The sequence below is a fragment of the Struthio camelus genome, chromosome 2, assembly GCF_040807025.1.
Source record: "Struthio camelus isolate bStrCam1 chromosome 2, bStrCam1.hap1, whole genome shotgun sequence".
Taxonomy (NCBI): Eukaryota; Metazoa; Chordata; class Aves; order Struthioniformes; family Struthionidae; genus Struthio; species Struthio camelus.
In genome coordinates, this window is record NC_090943.1 from 3,801,650 (window position 1) to 3,821,835 (window position 20,186).

A 20,186-nucleotide genomic window follows, 5' to 3' on the forward strand; every position below is an offset into this window, starting at 1 on the left:
GTGTATGGGGCTTATGCCTCTGCATATTTTTATATCTAGTCAAGCTCGCTCTGATGTGAAAGTACAGATGATCTCATTTGGTAGAAGATTAGAAAGAAAGGAAGGCAAAACCCAAGCCTGTTTAAGGTACTGTTCTTGCTTTACAGAGTAGTATTGATAATAACAAAATTCCATGTCAGAGGAATCTCCCTAAGTTTCCAAATCTCTGGTTTGTGTCTGTCTCCCCGATTCCCAAATCCATCTGTTTTTTTAAGTCAGCTAGAACACATTTCTCATCTTTTCCTTTTTCATCATTTTTCCCTCTTCTGTATCTCAGAAATCCCAGTAAAGTTTGCCAAAAAACTGGAAGCTGTTAATGCCGAGCTTGGAGGCAGTGTTTCTCTGACCTGTGATGTGAGCCATGCCAAAGGCAAGGTGGTATGGCGCAGGAATGGAGTTGAGATCAAGCCCAGCAAGCGTTTCCAGATTAATGAGGAGGGGGTAAAACGAACCTTGACAATAACAGGGATCCGGGCAGAGGATGAAGGAGAATATTCCTGTGAGTCCAGAGATGACAAGAGCAGCATTATGATCACCCCCAAAGGTATGTCTCTAAAACTGAATAGTGAAAATGTGAAGGGATACTTGTCTTTCTTCCTCAGCTGTTAAAACCCTGCAAAGTGTTTTTGCTGTCTCCTGTCATGAACAATGAAGTATGAAACTCTACTTCCTCTTTGAATGTCAGTGAAACCTTTATTTTTGAAGATCAAGATGATCTTGAGACCTGTTGAGGTCAGGTCTCTTGGTATGTGGGCAAATTGACCTTGACATTGCATCTGAGGCTGAAATTGAGGATCTTAAATTTAAGCCAGGATTTTTTTCTTCTATGTTTACCTCTTTCTTCAGGCACCTTTATATATAAAACTTAGGTGAGAGATAGCAGAAGTGTTGACCCATTGTTTTGATCACTTACTCTAAATAATATATATTGATCCTTTTGATAAAATCATTGAGTCTGCCTGCTTTTTAAAGGCATTCACACCATGTCTCAAAGATGTGCTCCTAAGTGTTTTCTTCCTTTCCATCAGCACCCAGAGTGGTGAAATTCATTGCAAATCTCAATAGCGTGGTCTCTGAGGAAGGAAAAGAGGCTGTGTTCAAGTGTACCGTCTCTCCCAGTGATGCTGTGGTTACATGGCACAGGAATGGTGTCAAGATTGAAGCTAGCAAGAAGTATGTGATCTTGCAGAAAGACAGCAACCACAGCCTCACAATCACTGATCTGACGGTGGAAGATGCAGCTGAAATCTCTGCCAATGCTGAGGGTGTAGAAAGCAGAGCCAATCTCAAGGTCCGAGGTAAGAGACAATAATGCCCCTCTGACAGGCTGTCACTGATGCTATGGTCTCTGTTTTATATGGCCTTCCCCTTCATGAATTATATTAGCAGTAGGGGACTGCTGCTTTCAGTTTATTAAATAAAGATGCCCAGAATGCATGGGCCACCACTTTAATTACTGTTGGTAGTCCATTTTCTGGATCCTCCACATTTTCGCTAATATCTTTTGTCTTTTGGCAGAGGCCTCGGTCTCATTCAAGAAGAAACTGGAGCCCAGAACAGTTGAAGAGAGGGACACAGTTACCCTGGAGGTGGAGCTGACCAAGCCTGCAGAGGTGAAGTGGATGAGGAACAAAATTGTGTTGAAGCCCAGTGAAAAAATAGAGATCAAAGCTGAGGGAACGAAGCATATGCTGGTGGTTAAGGACATCTCCTTTGCAGAAAGGGGCTTCTACTGCTGTGAGAGTCCTGATGACAAGACCCAAGCCAAGATTAATGTGGAAAGTAAGTTGAATGGTCTCCCATTCTGTAAGTCCCCTGGACAGGGTTTGGAGATGGATTCTGGTCTCTTCCATAACAATTACCAGTCAAAGCACTGAGAGAAGATGGAGGCAAGGGCAGTACACAAAGACCAACTGACTGTTTTCTGTTGCCTCCATCTCATTCCACCAGCTTTCAGTCATGGTGTTGACTATTAAGCCTCTTAGGTCATTCTTTTCCCTCCCCTGCGATTTCTCTCTCCCTGGTTGACTCTATTTTCTCCATCTTAGGGCTTTTAGCAAGCTATTCAGCCATCTATTGCCCTAATTCTTCTCTGTAAAGTGCCTCTTTCAGAATGTCTGGTTATGTTCAGTCAGGGTTAGAAAAACTACAAGAGCAATCTTCTATCCATGAGTGCTGCCCTTTCAACTAAACTAATGGTCTCTTGGCTGTAGCTCTGCCCTTTTATCCTCTTTCCTACATCCTTTTGTCATGATTGTTACAAGATAAATGAAGACAGGATTTAAGCACTTAAGAGCTGTCTAATTTTGTCTTTAAAGTCCCTACCACCAATTGGTGCTGTATAAGTCATAAATAATAGGTAAGGAAGGACCTGATAACAGATTTCAGGTACGTAAAAGGCTGTTGTGAAGTGGAAGGGAACAATCTGTTCTCCATGCAGAAATAAGGACATGAAATAACGGGCTTTGATTGCGATGGGAAAGATCCAGGTTATACAATAAAAAAGCTTTCTAGTGGTTGGATGACTGAACAGAATCATCTGAAAAGGTTTTGGAGCCTCCATCATGAGTTTAAGGAATGGTTCGTGAAATATCTGTCTGGAATTACATAAAGAGCTGAGGATGTCCTAGAGCAGGGGAGAAGGGCTAGATGACCTTTCTAGGTCTTTCCAGCCTTATGTTTTGGTGATTATATGATGATGTGAATACATGCTTTTACATAAGATGAGCAAACTGATTTGATGCATTGATTCAGATCTTTGTTTTAAAACTTCATCAGTGCATGGAAGTTTAGGGCAAGTTTAAAACAGGTAGAGTTTTGAGTAATTGTGACTTTACACTGAAATAATGGGGAATTTTTGGATTTGGGTTATTCAGACTTCTTTTTGTTGTTTTGGACTTAGTTAGACCCAGAAGAATAGGAGTCTGAACCCAGGAAAATATAAACAGAAACTTCTGCAAAGTAAACAAACTCTTATAACTCATCTCTAATCTGCTTAGCTGCAGAATAGCCTTATGGTCCCGATCTGTAATATTTCTTATGCATACTGACTGCTTAAGTTTAACTCCTGCTGCAAGACTTTGTGTATATCATTAACAACATTATCAGGAAAAACATCACCGGTGCCTCTCCCTACCCCTCTGTGCCTTTTCTCTTTCTGACTGGAAAGGCCTAAGCTTGCAAATAGGTTGGACACGGTGAAATGATTGGCAGGAGTCCCATGGACTCTTGTGAGGCTGGAATCTTTGCCATTGTCCTTTGTTTCCTCATTCTGTGCAGCTGTGTGTGCCCTATAGCTAAAAGCTAGTTTTTCTCCAGGACAACTGCGATTTTGTGTCATTCCTCAAGTTAATCCACCTTAGTCTCTCTGCGAGTACAGATGTGTTTTTGTTACGCCCCTGGTGCGCAGGGGAAGCTGGAAGAGTGGGATGACGTCTGGGATTGTTTGCCTGACAGCAGACTGACAGTCAAAGTTATCAAAAATTGGTGACAAACTGTCTAATAGAGAGCAGGCTCTGTCTAACTGCTTTCATGCACTGTTAAGACAGCTTCATCTTCAAAATCTTCTCGGCTGACAGCTGTCAAAAACCTCTGCTTTAGCATCTAGATATGGGGTAGTTATTAGTTCTAGTGGCAATTACACACCTTTTTTTGAAACAAAGTAGCTATGGAAAGAAAAAAAAAAAAGCAGGCACTAACAGTGACTAGCAACTAGTAGATTAGGCTTGGATTTATGCAGTCTAAATAAAGCACATCACTTCCAGGTCCTTTGGTAGCCAAAAGAGAGAAAAAAGGGACCTCCAGAGGGTGTTTTAAATCTTAGATGCACTAAATTAGGCACACTTAGATGCACAGTTCTAGGCAGTTCAAGGAGGTTCCTGCAGAGGATTGATGATAATTTCTTCACACAGGTGCTGGAGACGGCAACAAGGAGAGGTGTGCTGCTAAACCTTGTGCTAACAAAAAAAGAAGGTCTAGTTGGAGATGTGAAGGTTGGGGGCAGCCTTGGCTGCAGTGACCATGAGATGGTGGAGTGCAGGATCCTGTGAGGAGGAAGCAGGGCAATAAGTAGGATCGCAACCCTGGACTTCAGGAGAGCTAACTTTGGCCTCTTCAGGGACCTACTTGGAGGAATCTCGTAGGGTAGGGCCCTAGAAGGAAGAGGAGGTCCAGGAGAGCTGGTTAATATTCAAGCATCACCTCTTCCAGGCTCAAGATGGGTGCATCCCTCTGAGTAAGAAGTCCAGCAAAGTGAGCAGGAGACCTGCATGGATGAGCAAGGAACTCCTGACAAAACTCCAACAGAAGAAGGAAGCATGCAGAATGTGGAAAAGGGGACAGGCCACTTGGGAGTAGTATAGGGACACTGTCAGAGTGTGCAGGGATGCAACAAGGAAGGCCAGGGGCCATTTGGAATTCAATCTGGCAAGGGATGTCAAGGACAACAAGAAGGACTTCTTTGACACTGTTGTGGGGGTTTACTACAGGCCACCTGATCAGGAGGAAGTCATCGATGAGGCCTTCTACAGAGAGCTGGAAGAAGCCTCACGATCACAGGCCCTGGTTCTCATGGGAGACTTCAACCACCCTGACATCTGTTGGGAAGACAGCACAGCTAGGCACAAACAGTCAAAGAGGTTCCTGCAAAGCATTGATGATAATTTCTTCACACAGGTGGTGGAGACGCCAACGAGGAGAGGTGCAATGCTAGACGTTGTACTAACGAACAAAGAAGGTCTAGTTGGAGATGTGAAGGTTGGGGGCAGCCTTGGCTGCAGTGACCATGAGATGGTGGAGTTCAGGATCCTGCGAGGAGGGAGCAGGGCAATGAGTAGGATTGCAACCCTGGACTTCAGGAGAGCTGACTTTGGCCTCTTCAGGGACCTACTTAGGGGAATCTCACGGGGTAGGGCCCTAGAAGGAAGAGGGGTCCAAGAGAGCTGGTTAATATTCAAGCGTCACTTCCTCCAGGCTCAGGATCAGTGCATCCCTCTGAGGAAGAAGTCGAGCAAAGCGGGCAGGAGACCTGCATGGATGAGCAAGGAACTCCTGGCCAAACTCCAGCAGAAGAAGGAAGTGTACAGAATGTGGCAAAGGGGACAGGCCACTTGGGAGGAATACAGGGACATTGTCAGAGCGTGCAGGGATGCGACAAGGAAGGCTAAGGCCCAGTTGGAATTAAATCTGGCAAGGGATGTCAAGGACAACAAGAAGACCTTCTTAAATTCATCAATAGCAAAAGGAAGACTAGGGAAAACGTGGGCCCGCTGCTGAAAGGGGCGGGTGCCCTGGTGACAAAGGATACAGAGAAGGCAGAGTTATTGAATGCCTTCTTTGCTTCTGTCTTCACTGCTAAGGCCAGTCCTGAGGAATTCCAGACCTTGGAGAAAAGAGAGGAAGGCTGGAGAAAGGAAGACTCTCCCTTGGTGGAGGAGGATCAGGTTAGAGATCTTTTGTCCAAACTTGACATCCACAAATCCATGGGCCCCGATGGGATGCACCCACGAGTGCTGAGGGAGCTGGCGGATGTTATCGCTAGGCCACTCTCCATCATCTTTGAAAGGTCCTGGAGATCAGGAGAGGTGCCTGAGGACTGGAAGAAAGCCAATGTCACGCCAGTCTTCAAAAAGGGCAAGAAGGAGGAGCCAGGAAACTACAGGCCTGTCAGCCTCACCTCCATCCTGGGAAAGGTGATGGAACAGCTCATCCTGGAGGTCATCACTAAGCATCTGGAGGACAAGAAGGTGATCAGGAGTAGTCAGCATAGATTCACCAAAGGGAAATCATGCTTGACCAATCTGATAGCCTTCTATGACAGAATGACTGGCTGGGTAGATGAGGGCAGAGCAGTGGATGTTGTCTTTCTGGACTTCAGCAAGGCTTTTGACACTGTCTCCCATAACATCCTCACAGGCAAGCTCAGGAAGTGTGGGCTAGATGAGTGGACGGTGAGGTGGCTTGAGAACTGGCTGGATGGCCGAGCTCAGAGGGTTGTGGTGAATGGTGCAGAGTCTAGTTGGAGGCCTGTGGCTAGTGGTGTCCCGCAGGGGTCAGTCCTGGGTCCAGTCTTGCTCAATATATTCATCAATGACCTGGAGGAAGGCACAGAGTGCACCCTCAGCAAGTTTGCTGATGATACTAAACTGGGGGGAGAGGCTAACACACCAGAAGACTGTGCTGCCCTTCAGAGGGACCTGGACAGGCTGGAGAGGTGGGCGGAGAGGAACCTCCTGAAGGTCAACAAAGGCAAGTGCAGGGCCCTGCACCTAGGGAGGAATAATCCCATGCACCAGTACAGGCTGGGGGTTGACCTGTTGGAAAGTAGCTCTGCCGAGAAGGACCTGGGAGTGCTGGTGGACAACAAGTTAAACATGAGCCAGCAGTGTGCCTTTGTGGCCAAGAAGGCCAATGGGATCCTAGGGTGCATTAGGCAGAGTGTTGCCAGCAGGTCGAGGGAGGTGATCCTGCCCCTCTATTCAGCCCTGGTGAGGCCTCCCCTGGAGTAGTGTGTCCAGTTCTGGGCTCCCCAGTCCAAGAGAGACATGGCACTACTGGAGAGAGTCCAGCGGAGGGCTACCAAGATGATTAGAGGGCTGGAGCATCTCTCCTATGAAGAAAGACTGCAAGAGCTGGGCCTGTTCAGCCTGGAGAAGAGAAGATTGAGAGGGGATCTCATCAACCTGTACAAGTATCTGAAGGGGGGGTGTCAAGAGGATGAGGCTCTTCTCCGTGGTGCCCAGCAACAGGACAAGAGGCAACGGGCAGAAACTGAACCGCAGGAAGTTCCATCTGAACATGAGGAAAAACTTCTTCCCTGTGAGGGTGACAGAGCATTGGAACAGGTTGCCCAGAGAGGTGGTGGAGTCTCCTTCCCTGGAGATATTCAAAAGCCGTCTGGATGTGATCCTGGGCAATATGCTCTAGGTGACCCTGCTTGAGCAGGGAGGTTGGACTAGATGATCTCCAGAGGTCCCTTCCAACCTAAACGATTCTGTGATTCTGTGATTCTGTGAAATACATCAGCAGCAAAAGGAAGACTAGGGAGAATGTGAATGGGGCGGGTGCCCTGGTAACAAAGAATATAGAGAAGGCAGAGCTGCTGAATGCCACCCTTGCTTCAGTCTTCACTGCTAAGGCCAGCCCTCAGAAAACCCGGACCCTGGGGACAAGAGAGAAAGTCTGCAGAAAGGAAGACTTGCTCTTGGTCGAGGAGGATCGGGTTAGAGATCATTTAGGCAAACTTGACACCCACAAATCCGTGGGCCCTGACGGGATGCAGCCACGAGTGCTGAGGGAGCGGGCGGATGTTATTGCTAGGCCACTCTCCACCATCTTGGAAAGGTCCTGGGGAACAGGAGAGGTGCCTGAGGACTGGAAGAAAGCCAGTGTCACCCCAGTCTTCCAAAAGGGCAAGGAGGAGGACTGAGGGAACTACAGGCCTGTCAGCCTCCCCTCCAGCCCTGGAAAGGCCATGGAACAGCTCATCCGGGAGGTCATCTCCAAGCACGGGGAGGACAAGAAGGGGGTCAGGAGCAGTCAGCACAGACTCACCAAAGGGAAATCGTGCTTGACCAATCTGATAGCCTTCTGATAGTCTCCCATCCCATCCTCCCAGGCAAGCTCAGGAAGTGTGGGTTGGATGAGTGGAGAGTGAGGTGGATGGAGAACTGGCTGGATGGCCGAGCTCAGAGGGTTGTGGTCAGTGGTGCAGAGTCTAGTTGGAGGCCTGGGGCTAGCGGTGTCCCCCAGGGGTCAGTCCTGAGTCCAGTCTTGTTCAATGTATTCATCAGTGACCTGGAGGAAGGCACAGAGTGCACCCTCAGCAAGTTTGCTGATGATACTAAACTAGGGGGGAGTGGCTGACACAGCAGAAGGCTGTGCTGCCATTCCGAGGGAGCTGGACAGGCTGGAGAGGTGGGCGGAGAGGAACCTCCTGAAGGTCAACAAAGGCAAGTGCAGGGCCCTGCACCTAGGGAGGAAGAACCCCAGGCACCTGCTGGAAAGCAGCTCTGCAGAGAAGGACCTGGGAGTCCTGGTGGGCAACAAGTTGACCCTGAGCCAGCAGTGTGCCCTTGTGCCAAGAAGGCCAATGGTCTCCTGGGCTGCATTGGGAAGAGTGTTGCCAGCAGGTGGAGGGAGGTGATCCTGCCCCTCTCCTCAGCCCTGGTGAGGCCTCCCCTGGAGTAGTGTGTCCACTTCTAGGCTCCCCAGTCCAAGAGAGACATGGCACTCCTGGAGAGAGTCCAGCAGAGGGCTACAAAGATGGTGAGGGGACTGGAGCACCTCTCCTCTGAAGAAAGGTTGAGAGAGCTGGGCCTGTTTAGCCTGGGGAAGAGAAGATTGAGAGGTGATCTCATCAACGTGTACAAGTATCTGAAGGGGGGGTGTCAAGAGGATGAGGCTCTTTTCCGTGGTGCCCAGCAACAGGACAAGAGGCAACGGGCAGAAACTGAACCACAGGAAGTTCCATCTGAACATGAGGAAAAACTTCTTCCCTGTGAGGGTGACAGAGCACTGGCACAGGTTGCCCGGAGAGGTGGTGGAGTCTCCTTCCCTGGAGATATTCAAAAGCCGTCTGGATGTGATCCTGGGAAATATGCTCTAGAGGACCCTGCTTGAGCAGGAGGGTTGGACTAGATGATCTCCAGTGGTCCCTTCCAACCTAAACCATTCTGTGAATCTGTGATTCTGTAAATGGGATGAACTGGGACTGTAGCGGGTAGAGAAGTGTAGCACTTCCACGTTCACATTGCGTTACTCCATCCTCTTTCATACATTGTACCCCAAGGCATTTTTTCAAACTCTGGGTTGATACTCAATTTCCTTCCAGCAGGGTGTTTCATCACCACTGGTTGTAGCCTCAGTTTCTCTGTTTGTAGGCACTGGCTGTTGCTATAGCCAAGTGTGAAAATGAAAATGATGAAACAGTGTTTATACAGGAAGAAATAGGTTAATCCTCATTGCTACCAACAGAGTTTTACACTGTGTTGGATAAGATGAGTCATGCAAGCATAAATGTGTATCTGAATCTGGTTTTTAAACTTCCTACTCTGAGGGAGGGAGGGGAATTTGCTACCAGATTATTCTGGGTCTTTGTTTCCCAGACATCCAGCTGCTTTCTCATCACTTATGCTTAGTGTCACTATAAAAGGTAGGTCCACTGATTTACCAAGATTGTATTGTGCAGTAACTGAAACTCACGGTGATCTGAGATGAACCATGAACACCTCATTGCAGCAAGGAATATTCCTGTAGAATTAATTTTATATCTGAGACAAAGAAGTCCACTGTAATGGGCAACTTTTAAAGAGATTCTTTTTGTGGGTGATCATCCAAGCCTTAGTGTTAAGATGCAACAGGAAAGGTGGCCCTATGCAAGAATATCCTTAGAGCATGTGCATTCTACATCCAAGTCCTCCAGCTGAGATGGCTTCGAGATCTTGCTGTGCTTTACAGCACGAGCAAACTCTAAAAAGTAGGAGTCTAAAATTATATTCCCTTTTTTTGGCATTTAAGCACATGGCCTGTTTCTTTTACATGAATACAGAAGAGCTTATATTGAGGTCAGCAGAAGCTTTTTAAATGCTCACAATCTGGGGAACTGGGCTACTATTACTTGGTGCTTGGCTTTAGGCTGAGAATCCTAATTTTAGAGGACCTTTTTTAAACACCAAACTGGACTGATGCTATTTGGCTTGAGCCTGCTTACAGTGCAAGGTAAATAAGGAATAATTATGTGAAATTATGCTGATTTACTCCAGTATGAGATACTCTGATATACCTATAAACATTCAGCAGGGAAAAGCATAATTAGGTCAGTTAATTATAGCAGAAATTGTACTGAGAACATGGGTATGAAATTTCAAATCTCTTGACATGAAATATTGTCTATTAAATCTGGTAAAAATTCTCAACTGTCTGCTACTTTACGAAGGAAAGACCTTTGCAAAAGTGATTTTTTTTTTTTTTCAGTCCTATATACAATACCAGCTGAGGCTATGCCTAGGAGGTAACTTACTGAGTTAGGAGTTGTTGTGCTGTTTAGTCCATGTTCTTGAAGATCACTTTCCAGAAGAACTGCAGTTTGATCCTCAGCCCATTCACGCTTTGAAAGGTTGGAATAACTATTAACTGAGATGAAAGGTTAGACTGTAACAGGTACACTGTGTTTAATTTGGTGAGTGAGGTAACTAGGAAGGGTTATTCCAAGCCAGGTGGCATTCCTGGGTGCAGTTCAGTCTGTTATTAAAGGCATAGCCTAAGCATACCACTGCTGTGGAGCCTCTGGAGGAAAGTCCATGGCCCTCTGCCCTCCATGTACCGCAGAGACAGGTGCCAGAGGCAGGTTTGGGCCTCAAAGTCACTGGGGGTTCCTCAGCCTGGGAACTTGGTCCAGACCCAAACGGCCCAGCGCAGCACTCAGCTGACCTCCCGATCGTGTTTGCGTTCAGATCCAGGCCTGAACGGTTTGTCTGTGGATTACTTTTGCTAAACACGCATTAGGAAGGTTGGAATATTCCCGGCGGACCCATGGAGATTTGAAAGTTTTTGTATTTCATGGCTTTGTAGAGATTAAAAAAAAAATTTTAAGTGGCAACTTAATTTATATCAAGGGTGAATCCAACCAGTGATTTTAGTGAAACTAAATCTGTTTCACTAGCTGATAGGACACTTAATTTCTTTTACTGAGAACAGGTGACATCCACCTAAAACTCAGCTGCTTTCTCCCTCAGAAAAGCTCTTGCCTCTCCTTGCTGCTTCTCTCCCTCCCTCTCTCATTTTATCCTACGTGAAGATCTGAACAATATTGTTCATTGCTTTGTGCTTCTCTATTAATCTCTAGTGATGTTCTTCTTTCTCTTGAATCGTGCCTCAACAATAAGTATGTTCAATAACTTTCCCCTCTTTGTACAGCACAGGGAGCCTGGTAGCAATACGAAAATAATGGCAGGATTAACTTATTTTAGAGTATTTCATCCTGATAGTTATTGTTGACCACTTCACCCAGCACAGGAATGTCTCTACTTCTGTGTATATATGTGTAGAAATAAACCTCAAAGCTTATTTCTAGTATTGCCAGTAAGTGAATGGAGTTGAACTGAGTAGAAAAAGAGCCTTGCTCTGTTTAGTTGTCCTGTTTGTCCCAGCTGATAGCATCCAGTTAAGAATAGCAACCACGGTAGCAATATGGTCAGGAACAGATTTTCTTTTTTGCAGAAGTCTATTTTTAATTGGGGGATGTGCTCCTTTGTGAGGAACGGAACGAAGCTATTTTGGAAGTCGTCAGGCTGTTTCACAGCAAGGAAGGGGAGAATTACCCCAGCTTTCACTGTGAGATCTCCAACTTGTCTATACTGTTTTTCAGTGAGACAGATAAAGCTGGTGAAAGGTCTTCAGCCCCTCGAAGTCTGCGAGAAAGGGACTGTCACCTTTGAGGTGGAAGTGTCGCACGAGGATGTGGAAGGAACCTGGCAGAAAGATGGTGTTCGGCTGAAGCCTTCCCCAAATATCCACATCGATGTCTTGGGGAAGAAACATTCACTGACTCTCTCTTCTGTGAACCTTGAAGACGCAGGACTCATCGCCTTTAAGGCAGATGGCATTCATTCATCTGGGAGGCTTACTGTGACAGGTATGCAGTCTCCAAAGTCTCAGGCTCTGATTGGTGTGGGACATGGGTCATTAGCCATAGTGGAATCCCTTTGGACATGTCTGCAGTAGTGGGTAACTATGAGATGTTTTTGAAGCTATGCACATCAGTGTGTTCTGCAACAGAACCACATTTCCCTTTGTGCGTTGTACCTACTGTTGTTTGTAATCTATTATCTGTTATGAAACAGTAAAAATTTTCTCAGTACTGAATGAATTTAAGAAAAGGAAAGATAAAGGTCCTGTCTTGCAGGAAGAGGCTGCTCTATCTATGCTTTCTTCAAGTGCCTTCTGAGGCCTCACCTATCCATTAGTAACTAACGTAACAGTACAGATGTTGAGTGAATAGTGTTGCTGTTCCATCCATGTGTATACAATGTAGACATCATGAAAACAGCACAGCACAAATGGTAACCTTTTGATTGTTCCTGTCCCAGACAGTGAGCTCTCAAGAGGGCAACAGACTTTCTTTGCAATTGCACGTGCATTGGACCATCATCAATAATGTATCCCTCTGATATCAGCTGGATGGTTGTAATGTAATCATCAACAGCACAACCAACGATAATGTACTCACAACAACAGGATTTTGGTTTTTTTCACTTGCATTAAGCATGTAAGATAGGCTATTATTCCTTGTGCCAGATGCTTCTAGTAAACCTACTTCCCCATTAATTGGACTTCCTCTTCTTTTTGCAGAATTGCCTGTGAGAATCAGCAAGCCTTTGTCAAACACCAGTGTAACTCAGAAGGACAAGGTCACATTTGAGTGTGAGCTGTCCAGGCCCAATGTGGATGTTAAGTGGTTCAAGGTACAGCACTTAATGGACGGTGACATTTTCACTTCTAATGTCCGTGGAAGTCAATGAGAGCCTTTTATTTCGCTTCCAAGAGACCTGGGTCTGAGCCTTTGCTCTTCAGCTCTTAGTGTTGCTCTCTTGTCCTTATATTCATTTACTCACCCAGTTTATCTCTCTGTGGGTTATTTATTTACCAGAGCTTTTTGGGTGCATTTATCAAGTTAAAAGTTAAGCTTCTCTTGAATTTATAATGAAATCCTGAACTGCTGTTGCACAGAATGTGAGCACTGCTGTCAACAGAAGCACAGTGTTGTGATTCACTTCAGGCTTAGCAATTCTCACCTAGGATTTCTAGGCAAGTTGGGGACACGGTTTAGGGTAAAGCCTCGATTCCTTTTGCACCTGACCGTCTGGAGATGAGCTCAAGCATTTCATGTACATTCCTTGTAGCTCAGTTGATTCTTTGTTTAAGTGGAGATAATAGCATTTCTTGAAAGTGGTGTCTTAAGGGGCTAATTGCCAACCCTGTACAGTGCCGTGAGCCTGCAGACAGGTATCTCAGATCAACCAATAGTTTTTGCTTGTTCTCCAGCCATTTATAGTTCATGAAGGATTTACACCACACTTAAATTTTGACATATGCTGAAGTTCCACTGAGCACAATCTCACTAAGTCCTTTGAGACAGGTGAATTAAGCAAAGGTCTGAATACTTGCTTTGCACAATGCAGACATAGAATAGTTGATTGTGGTCTGGTTTGACCTTTTCCCTTCTAGGATGGGAAGCAGCTTCAGCAAAGTAAAAAGGTGGGGATTATTTCCCAGGGAACTAAAAGAAGCCTTATTATTCACAAGTGTGAATATGAAGACCAAGGAACATACGTATGTGAAGCAGCTGACGACAAGACATCAGCTACCCTAGAGGTTCATGGTATGTTTGACTGAACGAGGAAATGACCCCTAATGCAATATTCGACTTCACAGCAAGAAATGCTTCAGGGGCAGTTTGTGCATTTCTCCATTACTCATTCTGCGTAACTTTCTCTTCCTAGTGGGAAAATATTGACAGAGCTGTCCCGTGCTTATTTTATCCTTGGATGAATGTTTTTGGAAGAAGCGCTAACTTAGTTTTACATTTCTCATGAGTGTTTTCCACTCTCTGGTTTTAACATGTTTCTAGTTTGGCAAGTTAACAAATACCAGACAGCCTGGCACAAAGCAGGGATCCAAGGGTTAACATGCACACAGGTTGGTTTAGCTTCTGCTGTTGTCACACCTGAGTAGGAACTGGATAAGCTCTGAGTACAATCTCAAGATCTGCCCCACTTCTTATGTTGTAAAAGCTAAGGTGGAATAGGAAAGAGTCATGATTTCTTATTGCATCTCTGCTTTGTGCTCAACTTTTCCCCTCTGTGTACTGCACTGTGCAACTGTTTAGGCACCAGATGGATTTTCTCACTAGCCTCTGAAGCACCAGAGACAAGCTAGTGCTGAAGGCCGTTAACTGAGTGGATAGGTCTGGTATTCCCTGGGAGAAGTTACTTTCAGGGAGACATCTGAGAATACAGACCAGCTCTGTCTTATTCCTTACTAGATGCTGTCCTCCTGTGGCCACTTGAGTACAGCACCTTCATGAATATCCTGTCCTGTTCCATTGCTCTGCTAAAGTCCCCTTTTCTCCCTGACTTTGTGGTTGGGATGGGCTGCTGTTTGAATGCTCTCTGGTTTACAGTAACAAATAGAGGATGGATCAATTCTGACACAAATAAGTGCAGGGCTGTGGAGTTGAAGGGGATTATACCCAGCTGAAGGCACTCTGAAGCAAAGCATCTCATGCTGTAAAACATGTGGCTGAGGTCCCTGTGGCCCTATGCGATCCAAGTACACAGGAGAAGGTGTGAGAGGGCAGCATGCAGAGAAGGGCTCCCAAGGGCTCAGCCTCCGCGCAAAAGTTAACTGCCTCTGGGTTCGACTCCCAGTGACCTTGTCGTGAGGCTGTGCAGGCAGCAGGTGGGCTGGGCAGCAGACAGCCTATTCGTGCTCCCTCCTAGGAAACCAACACACTGTTCTTGCCCTGCGAATGTTTGATTTGACCCAGGCTGTCAATCAGGTCACTATTTCCCTGACAGATGAATGTCAGCGATGTAGACCTCCCCTGACAGTGATTTTGATTGCAAAACTTAATTATGATAATGAGAACTTTTTCCTTTTTTCTGCCCTTGCGAGAGCTAGAGAGTAGCATAGCTGGGAAAAATTTGTTCGCTGGAATATTTTTGATAGCTTCGCAAAGGCCATTGCAGCCAGACAAAACCTCAAAGGGATTGTGCTAAAACACCCAGAGCTGCTTTAAGCATCATATCCAGTTATCTGCCACTCTCTGCCCTATGAAAAGTGCAGCTGCTATTTTTAAGAAGAGAGCAGAAGAGCAACTTCAACCATCAACCCAGCAACTGGTTCCCAACAGTGGCCGGTAGTAGATGCCTAGGAGAAAGCATAAGGTTTAGAGTAACACCAGAGGTTGGAGTTTTGGGTTTAGTTTTCCTTGGTGATTCTCTTTCATGAATATGTTTAATTTCTTTTAAAACTTTTATAAGTTCTGGCATCCACAAAACCATACTGCAGTGAGCTCCACTGTAGCTGGTAACTCTACCTGTATATTCAAGAATAAAATGTATTTATTGTGCTAGAGAGGGAAACCACCCAGGAAGGGAAGTTGGTTTAGAATAAAACACAGTTTGTTATCCCATTTTTCCAAGCAATTATATAGAAGGCAAACATACTGCATTCAATTATGGGCACAACTCAGTGAATATTTGTCACTATTTCACAGCCCGAGATATCAAGATTATTAAACCGCTGGAAGACGTGGAAGTGAATGAATATGAGAGCGCATCTTTTGTCTGTGAGATTTCACATGATGAGGTCCAAACCCAGTGGTACAAAGATGGCAACAAGCTGAAGGCTACTGACAATATTAAAATGCGTCAAGATGGTAGGGTGTAAAAGGGGGGGTGTCATTTTTGAGTAGAGGGGGCTGGACTGGGTGCTGGAAAACACTGAAAAAAGAACATTTGATATTGGATGCTAAGCACAAAGGTCTGACCTTCAAAATCCAGTTAAGAAGGTCCAGCAGAGAGTTGCCCTATATTTTAGGGCTGCAGCTAGGCTGGGACTCTGACATGGTGGGAGCTTTAATGAAGGGAAATCTGACATTATCCCACCATCCCTGGCTGCGAACAGGGGCAGAGAATCAATTCAATTGGCTCGTAAGTGGGGGTGAACAGTTATCTAGTGTTGGGCTTTGAAGACAGTTAGGTCTACTGTTCTTCCATTCAATGGCCTGTAAATTCCTGCAAAAAGTGGACAGGCTTTCTTGAGAGAATAAAAAGAAATAAATAATTAATGTGTGCACAAGAAAAGAAAAAGGCTCCTGATCAGTCAGTTTGATCTCTCTAAGGCACGGGAATCTGTGTTTGCTGACAGTGGGACAGATCCCTCTGTTTCAAGTACTTTCCAGATGGTGGGAGCCACATTCAGTCCATCCTTGGCGGAGCAGAGGGTCGGTTACTCTTTGATGTGGGGATGTGGACTCAGAGGACTGGTCAGCCTCGCTACTGTGAAAACAGGTGGCGATGGATGCGCTGAAGCCAGATGGCAGTGCTCGCCCTCGCAGCATGCCTCAGAGGATGAGGTTGTTTTCTCAGAGGAAGATCCATGTGCTTGTATGTCTGTTCTCAGGAAAGTCCTATTCACTGACTTACTTGCGCGTGCAAGTCGAGGATGCTGCAGAGATCAAATTTGTAGCAGAAAAGGCAGAGTCTTGTGCCCACCTTACAGTAAAAGGTAATTGTGCTTTTTATGACAATAGTGCTTAAACTGTCTCTTGTTACAAACTAAGCAGTTTCCCTCACTTTTAATAGACAGAAAATTGAACGCCACCTAGAGCTTTCAGGGAAAGAAAAACTCTCTTACCTGAATTTATTTTATCAGGAAGGAGATGGTGTTTTTCTTCCTTTAGACATTAAGAGTCGTGTTTGAACTCTGAGGGAAAACACGGCAATTTGAATTTCTCTCACATTCTCTCTTTTTTATATTTAAATAGAATACAGCATTTTTTGTGTTTAACTTAACATGATAGAAAGAGAGAGAACAAACACTTTTAAATTACTGTGCTGAAGACATGCTCAGGAAATCTGAGATCAGTCCACGGTTTTCCTGCAGGACTGCTGTGTAATGCTGAGTAAACTGCTTAGTATTGCTGCAATTCAGCCCTCCAAATAGTAAAATAGAGATAACAAGGCTTCCTTTCCGGAGCTCTGTATTTCCTGTGTGTTAGTTCAGTGCGTGATATAGTGGGGATTCCTGTCATCATCCAAATAACTGACCAGAAAGGAAGTATTGCTAATGAATTATCAGTTGGCAGCCTTCAGTACAACTGCACTGATTATTGCATATTTTTTAATTCCTTTTAGAGCTGCCTGTAAAAATTGTGAAGCCTTTGCGAGATAAGATTGCTCTTGAAAAGCACCGTGGATTCCTAGAATGCCAAGTGTCTCGTGCCAGTGCCAGAGTGAGATGGTATAAGAAGGATGTTGAAATTCACCCTAGTGACAAATATGAAATTGTGAGCGATGGTGTCTATCGGAAACTCATCATCAATGACGCAGATTATGAAGATGAGGACACGTACACTTGTGATGCCTTCGATGACAAAAGCAGTGCTCATTTCTTTGTTGAAGGTAGTAAACCATTTTTTTCCCTCCACGATGCACTGGAAGAAAAATTGGCTGGTCCAGAGAGCCTTTGCCATTTACTCTAAAATGCACCACCACTTAAAAGTATTTTAATTAAGTGGTGATTTTTTTCTGAAGTCCATTGGTATTGCTTCCTTTTAGAATTATGAGGGCAGGAACATCCTGAAAAATGAATGTATAGTACATTCTCCTCAGAAACGTGGTGAAATTCCTGTTCCAGAGAACTTTACCAGATGTACTGGAGAAAGTTTGTTGTTCAGAGAAATGTTACTGTAGCTAACCAAAGACTTTCTTGTTATCACATGTGCATTGCAGTGAAGTTTCTATTCCATCTTCTAATGCCTCATGTTTAGTATCAGGATAGGAAGGCGGCATTCTGGTTTACAAATAGCAGAGGGAATCAGGAGACCTTTCATGACTCCTAAATCCCCATTTTGTCTTGTTTCCTCCTTCGTCCAGAGCAATCCATTAGCATTGTAAAGGAGTTGTGTGATGAGGATGTGACTGAGCCTGAAGAAGCCAGATTTGAATGCGAGATATCCATTCCATCTGTGAAACCCCCAAAATGGTCTCTGCGTGGAGAGGTCTTGCAGGCTGGCAGAAACATTGTCATACAACAAGAAGGCACCATCCACCGGCTGGCCCTGCTGAAAACCAGTGCTGATATGACAGGCATCATTCAGTTCTCAATTGGCAAATCAAAATCCACAGCAAACCTGCTTGTCAGAGGTAATGTAATATATCCTAGTTTGAATTAGAACATGAGAGATCCCTCCTTCTCCTTGTCTGTGGAAAATAAATTTTCAGGCTTACTGTTTAATGTGCAGAGTCTACTGCTTGGGGTCCTGGAAATGTATATGTACCTGGACAATCTGCTTAGTTCCCAGTTAGTTATTGGACGCAACGTCGGATGCACTAAATGAGATAACAGTGTCTCAGGAAGGGATCAGATTAGATGACGAGTTTGATATGGCTGGTTTTCAACTCTTGAGCTGAGACTGGTTGAGTCACAGTAAGATACCATACAATTAAAGACAAGGAGTGACTCAGGTAGCAAGGAATAGACTTTTGAGACTTTTGGTTGATTTTTTAATAGTATTATAGATTGTAGCGTTAAAAAATTTAAAGTTTTTAAGTTTATTAACACCTCTAAAATCAACTGTACATAAAAATCAAGCAAGAAATACTTTAAGAGTTGGGAGCAATCGTAATTCAGAATCTTTTTGGTCCTTGAAGTCAGAGCAGATGTCATTTGCCAGGAGAGTTTCTTTTGTCCCATTTCTGAACTAGAAATGTTTGATAGCAGATTTACTGAATCCACTTTGTCATAGACTTGATCTGGGACAAAGCTTAAAGTCTTTCTCTCTCCTGCTGTCGCCATGATAAGCGTCTCCAGTCACATCCTACAGTTCTTGTTTTGACTTTAATTCATTCTTATTCCAGCGGAATCCTCAGTTAGAGAGCATCTTAATAAACGCTGAACCAGAACTTGACTATGCATTTGATAGTCAACATGCAGTATTTTCTTATAGAAACATCATCACCAGCATTTCCTATAGATTATCATCCCCCTATAGCTTCTAACTGGCTTCTCAGCAAATCAGCCCTGTAACAGGAACTTGTAGCGTCATCTGAGCAGTCCACAAAACAGTGGCCTTTGTATTAATTGACATGAAATAGAGATTTGACATTTTTCTTCAGCTTGCCCTCATCCTTTCTTTTTTCCAACCCTGCTTTGCAGATTACAATGTACAGATCACAAGGAAGATGGAAAATAAGATAGTTTTGGAACGTCATTCAGTCATCCTGTCATGTGACTTCAAGCCTTCTCCAAAGCTTGTGAAATGGTTCAAGGGCTCCACAGCCATTGAGCCCTCTGAGAAGTACAAGATCAAGCGGGAGCAGCATTCAGCAGAGCTCAGGATCCTGAAGGTGAAGCCTGAAGATGCAGGTGTGTACAGGTGCAGGGCAGGAAATGCAGAGACCGAAGCCACGCTGACGGTTGAAGGTATGAGTAGTTTGCAGCAAAGAGGCTGGCCTGTCGCATGTCTTTCTGATTTAGTGTTTCACTCTGAGTTTGTGTTCTTGAATGGTGGTAGATTCGCGCAGTTTTCCCCTAATTTTATATGAATGTAATACTTTAAGTAAACTGACTATTTGTGGTGTGTCCTGTGCTGATATTCCACGATACTGAAATCCAGCACTTGCCATGGGTTAGGCATGTGGAAAGGCAGTGTCTAGAAAGGTGCTGGCATTGGACAGAAGTTCATGCATCTTTCTCAAGGCACTTTATCTTCCATTTCATGCTAGAAAGTAGTACACTGTACCTAAAAAACATTCATTTTGTTGAACTGCTACAGGCATCTGGTTTTGATGCAAATAGTTGTGGTTTTCATTCAGACCACTGTGGCCATTTACTGACCAGTGTGGTATCTTTCATCGTTGCTACACGTTTGTTAATTTTAATGGTGTTCTGCCTCATCCTGGAATAGCACTATTGGTTAGCCAATTCTTCACCTCTGAAAAAGCCATAAGGAAAGGTGATCCCAGTGTCACTTTCAGCAAGACTTGTAGGTAAGCCATGACATCATTTCCAGAAGTCCATTGAGCATCTCTTGCTAACAGGTTTGGCCTAGAAAAGATTCATCCAAATGATAAAATGATTTAATATTCCCAAAGCCTCCTCTGAGTCAGTTAGTGCCGTGAAAAACAGCATTTCATAAATGGGGTAATTACAAAGACAAACCTGTGGCCAATGACTGGAAAATAAAATAATCTAGTTCTTGTTTATCCCTGAACTTGAGCAGATTGCTTAGTCTCTTTATACTACCGGTTTGTAGCTAAAAACATCGTTTTCCCTCATCCTCCATGACTATTTGTCTGACGGTAGAGTCTGAGACAATGTAATTATAATGTGTATATGTGTATGCAGTGACTAGCACGCAG

The 20,186-nt window shown here is 44.6% G+C and overlaps 1 protein-coding gene across 1 annotated transcript in view; it reads left to right on the forward strand.

The window, feature by feature from the left end:
* The window catches only part of OBSCN (obscurin, cytoskeletal calmodulin and titin-interacting RhoGEF), a 212,106-nt gene that overhangs the window by 55,628 nt on the left and 136,292 nt on the right, over positions 1-20,186 (forward strand). Inside the window, exons 16-26 of the mRNA XM_068934092.1 lie at positions 317-583; positions 1,068-1,337; positions 1,558-1,821; positions 11,405-11,671; positions 12,388-12,500; positions 13,264-13,417; positions 15,317-15,478; positions 16,225-16,329; positions 16,959-17,225; positions 17,700-17,969; positions 18,982-19,248. Of these exons, the coding sequence (XP_068790193.1) occupies positions 317-583; positions 1,068-1,337; positions 1,558-1,821; positions 11,405-11,671; positions 12,388-12,500; positions 13,264-13,417; positions 15,317-15,478; positions 16,225-16,329; positions 16,959-17,225; positions 17,700-17,969; positions 18,982-19,248 (2,406 nt within the window). The remainder of the gene's footprint in view (positions 1-316; positions 584-1,067; positions 1,338-1,557; positions 1,822-11,404; positions 11,672-12,387; positions 12,501-13,263; positions 13,418-15,316; positions 15,479-16,224; positions 16,330-16,958; positions 17,226-17,699; positions 17,970-18,981; positions 19,249-20,186) is intronic.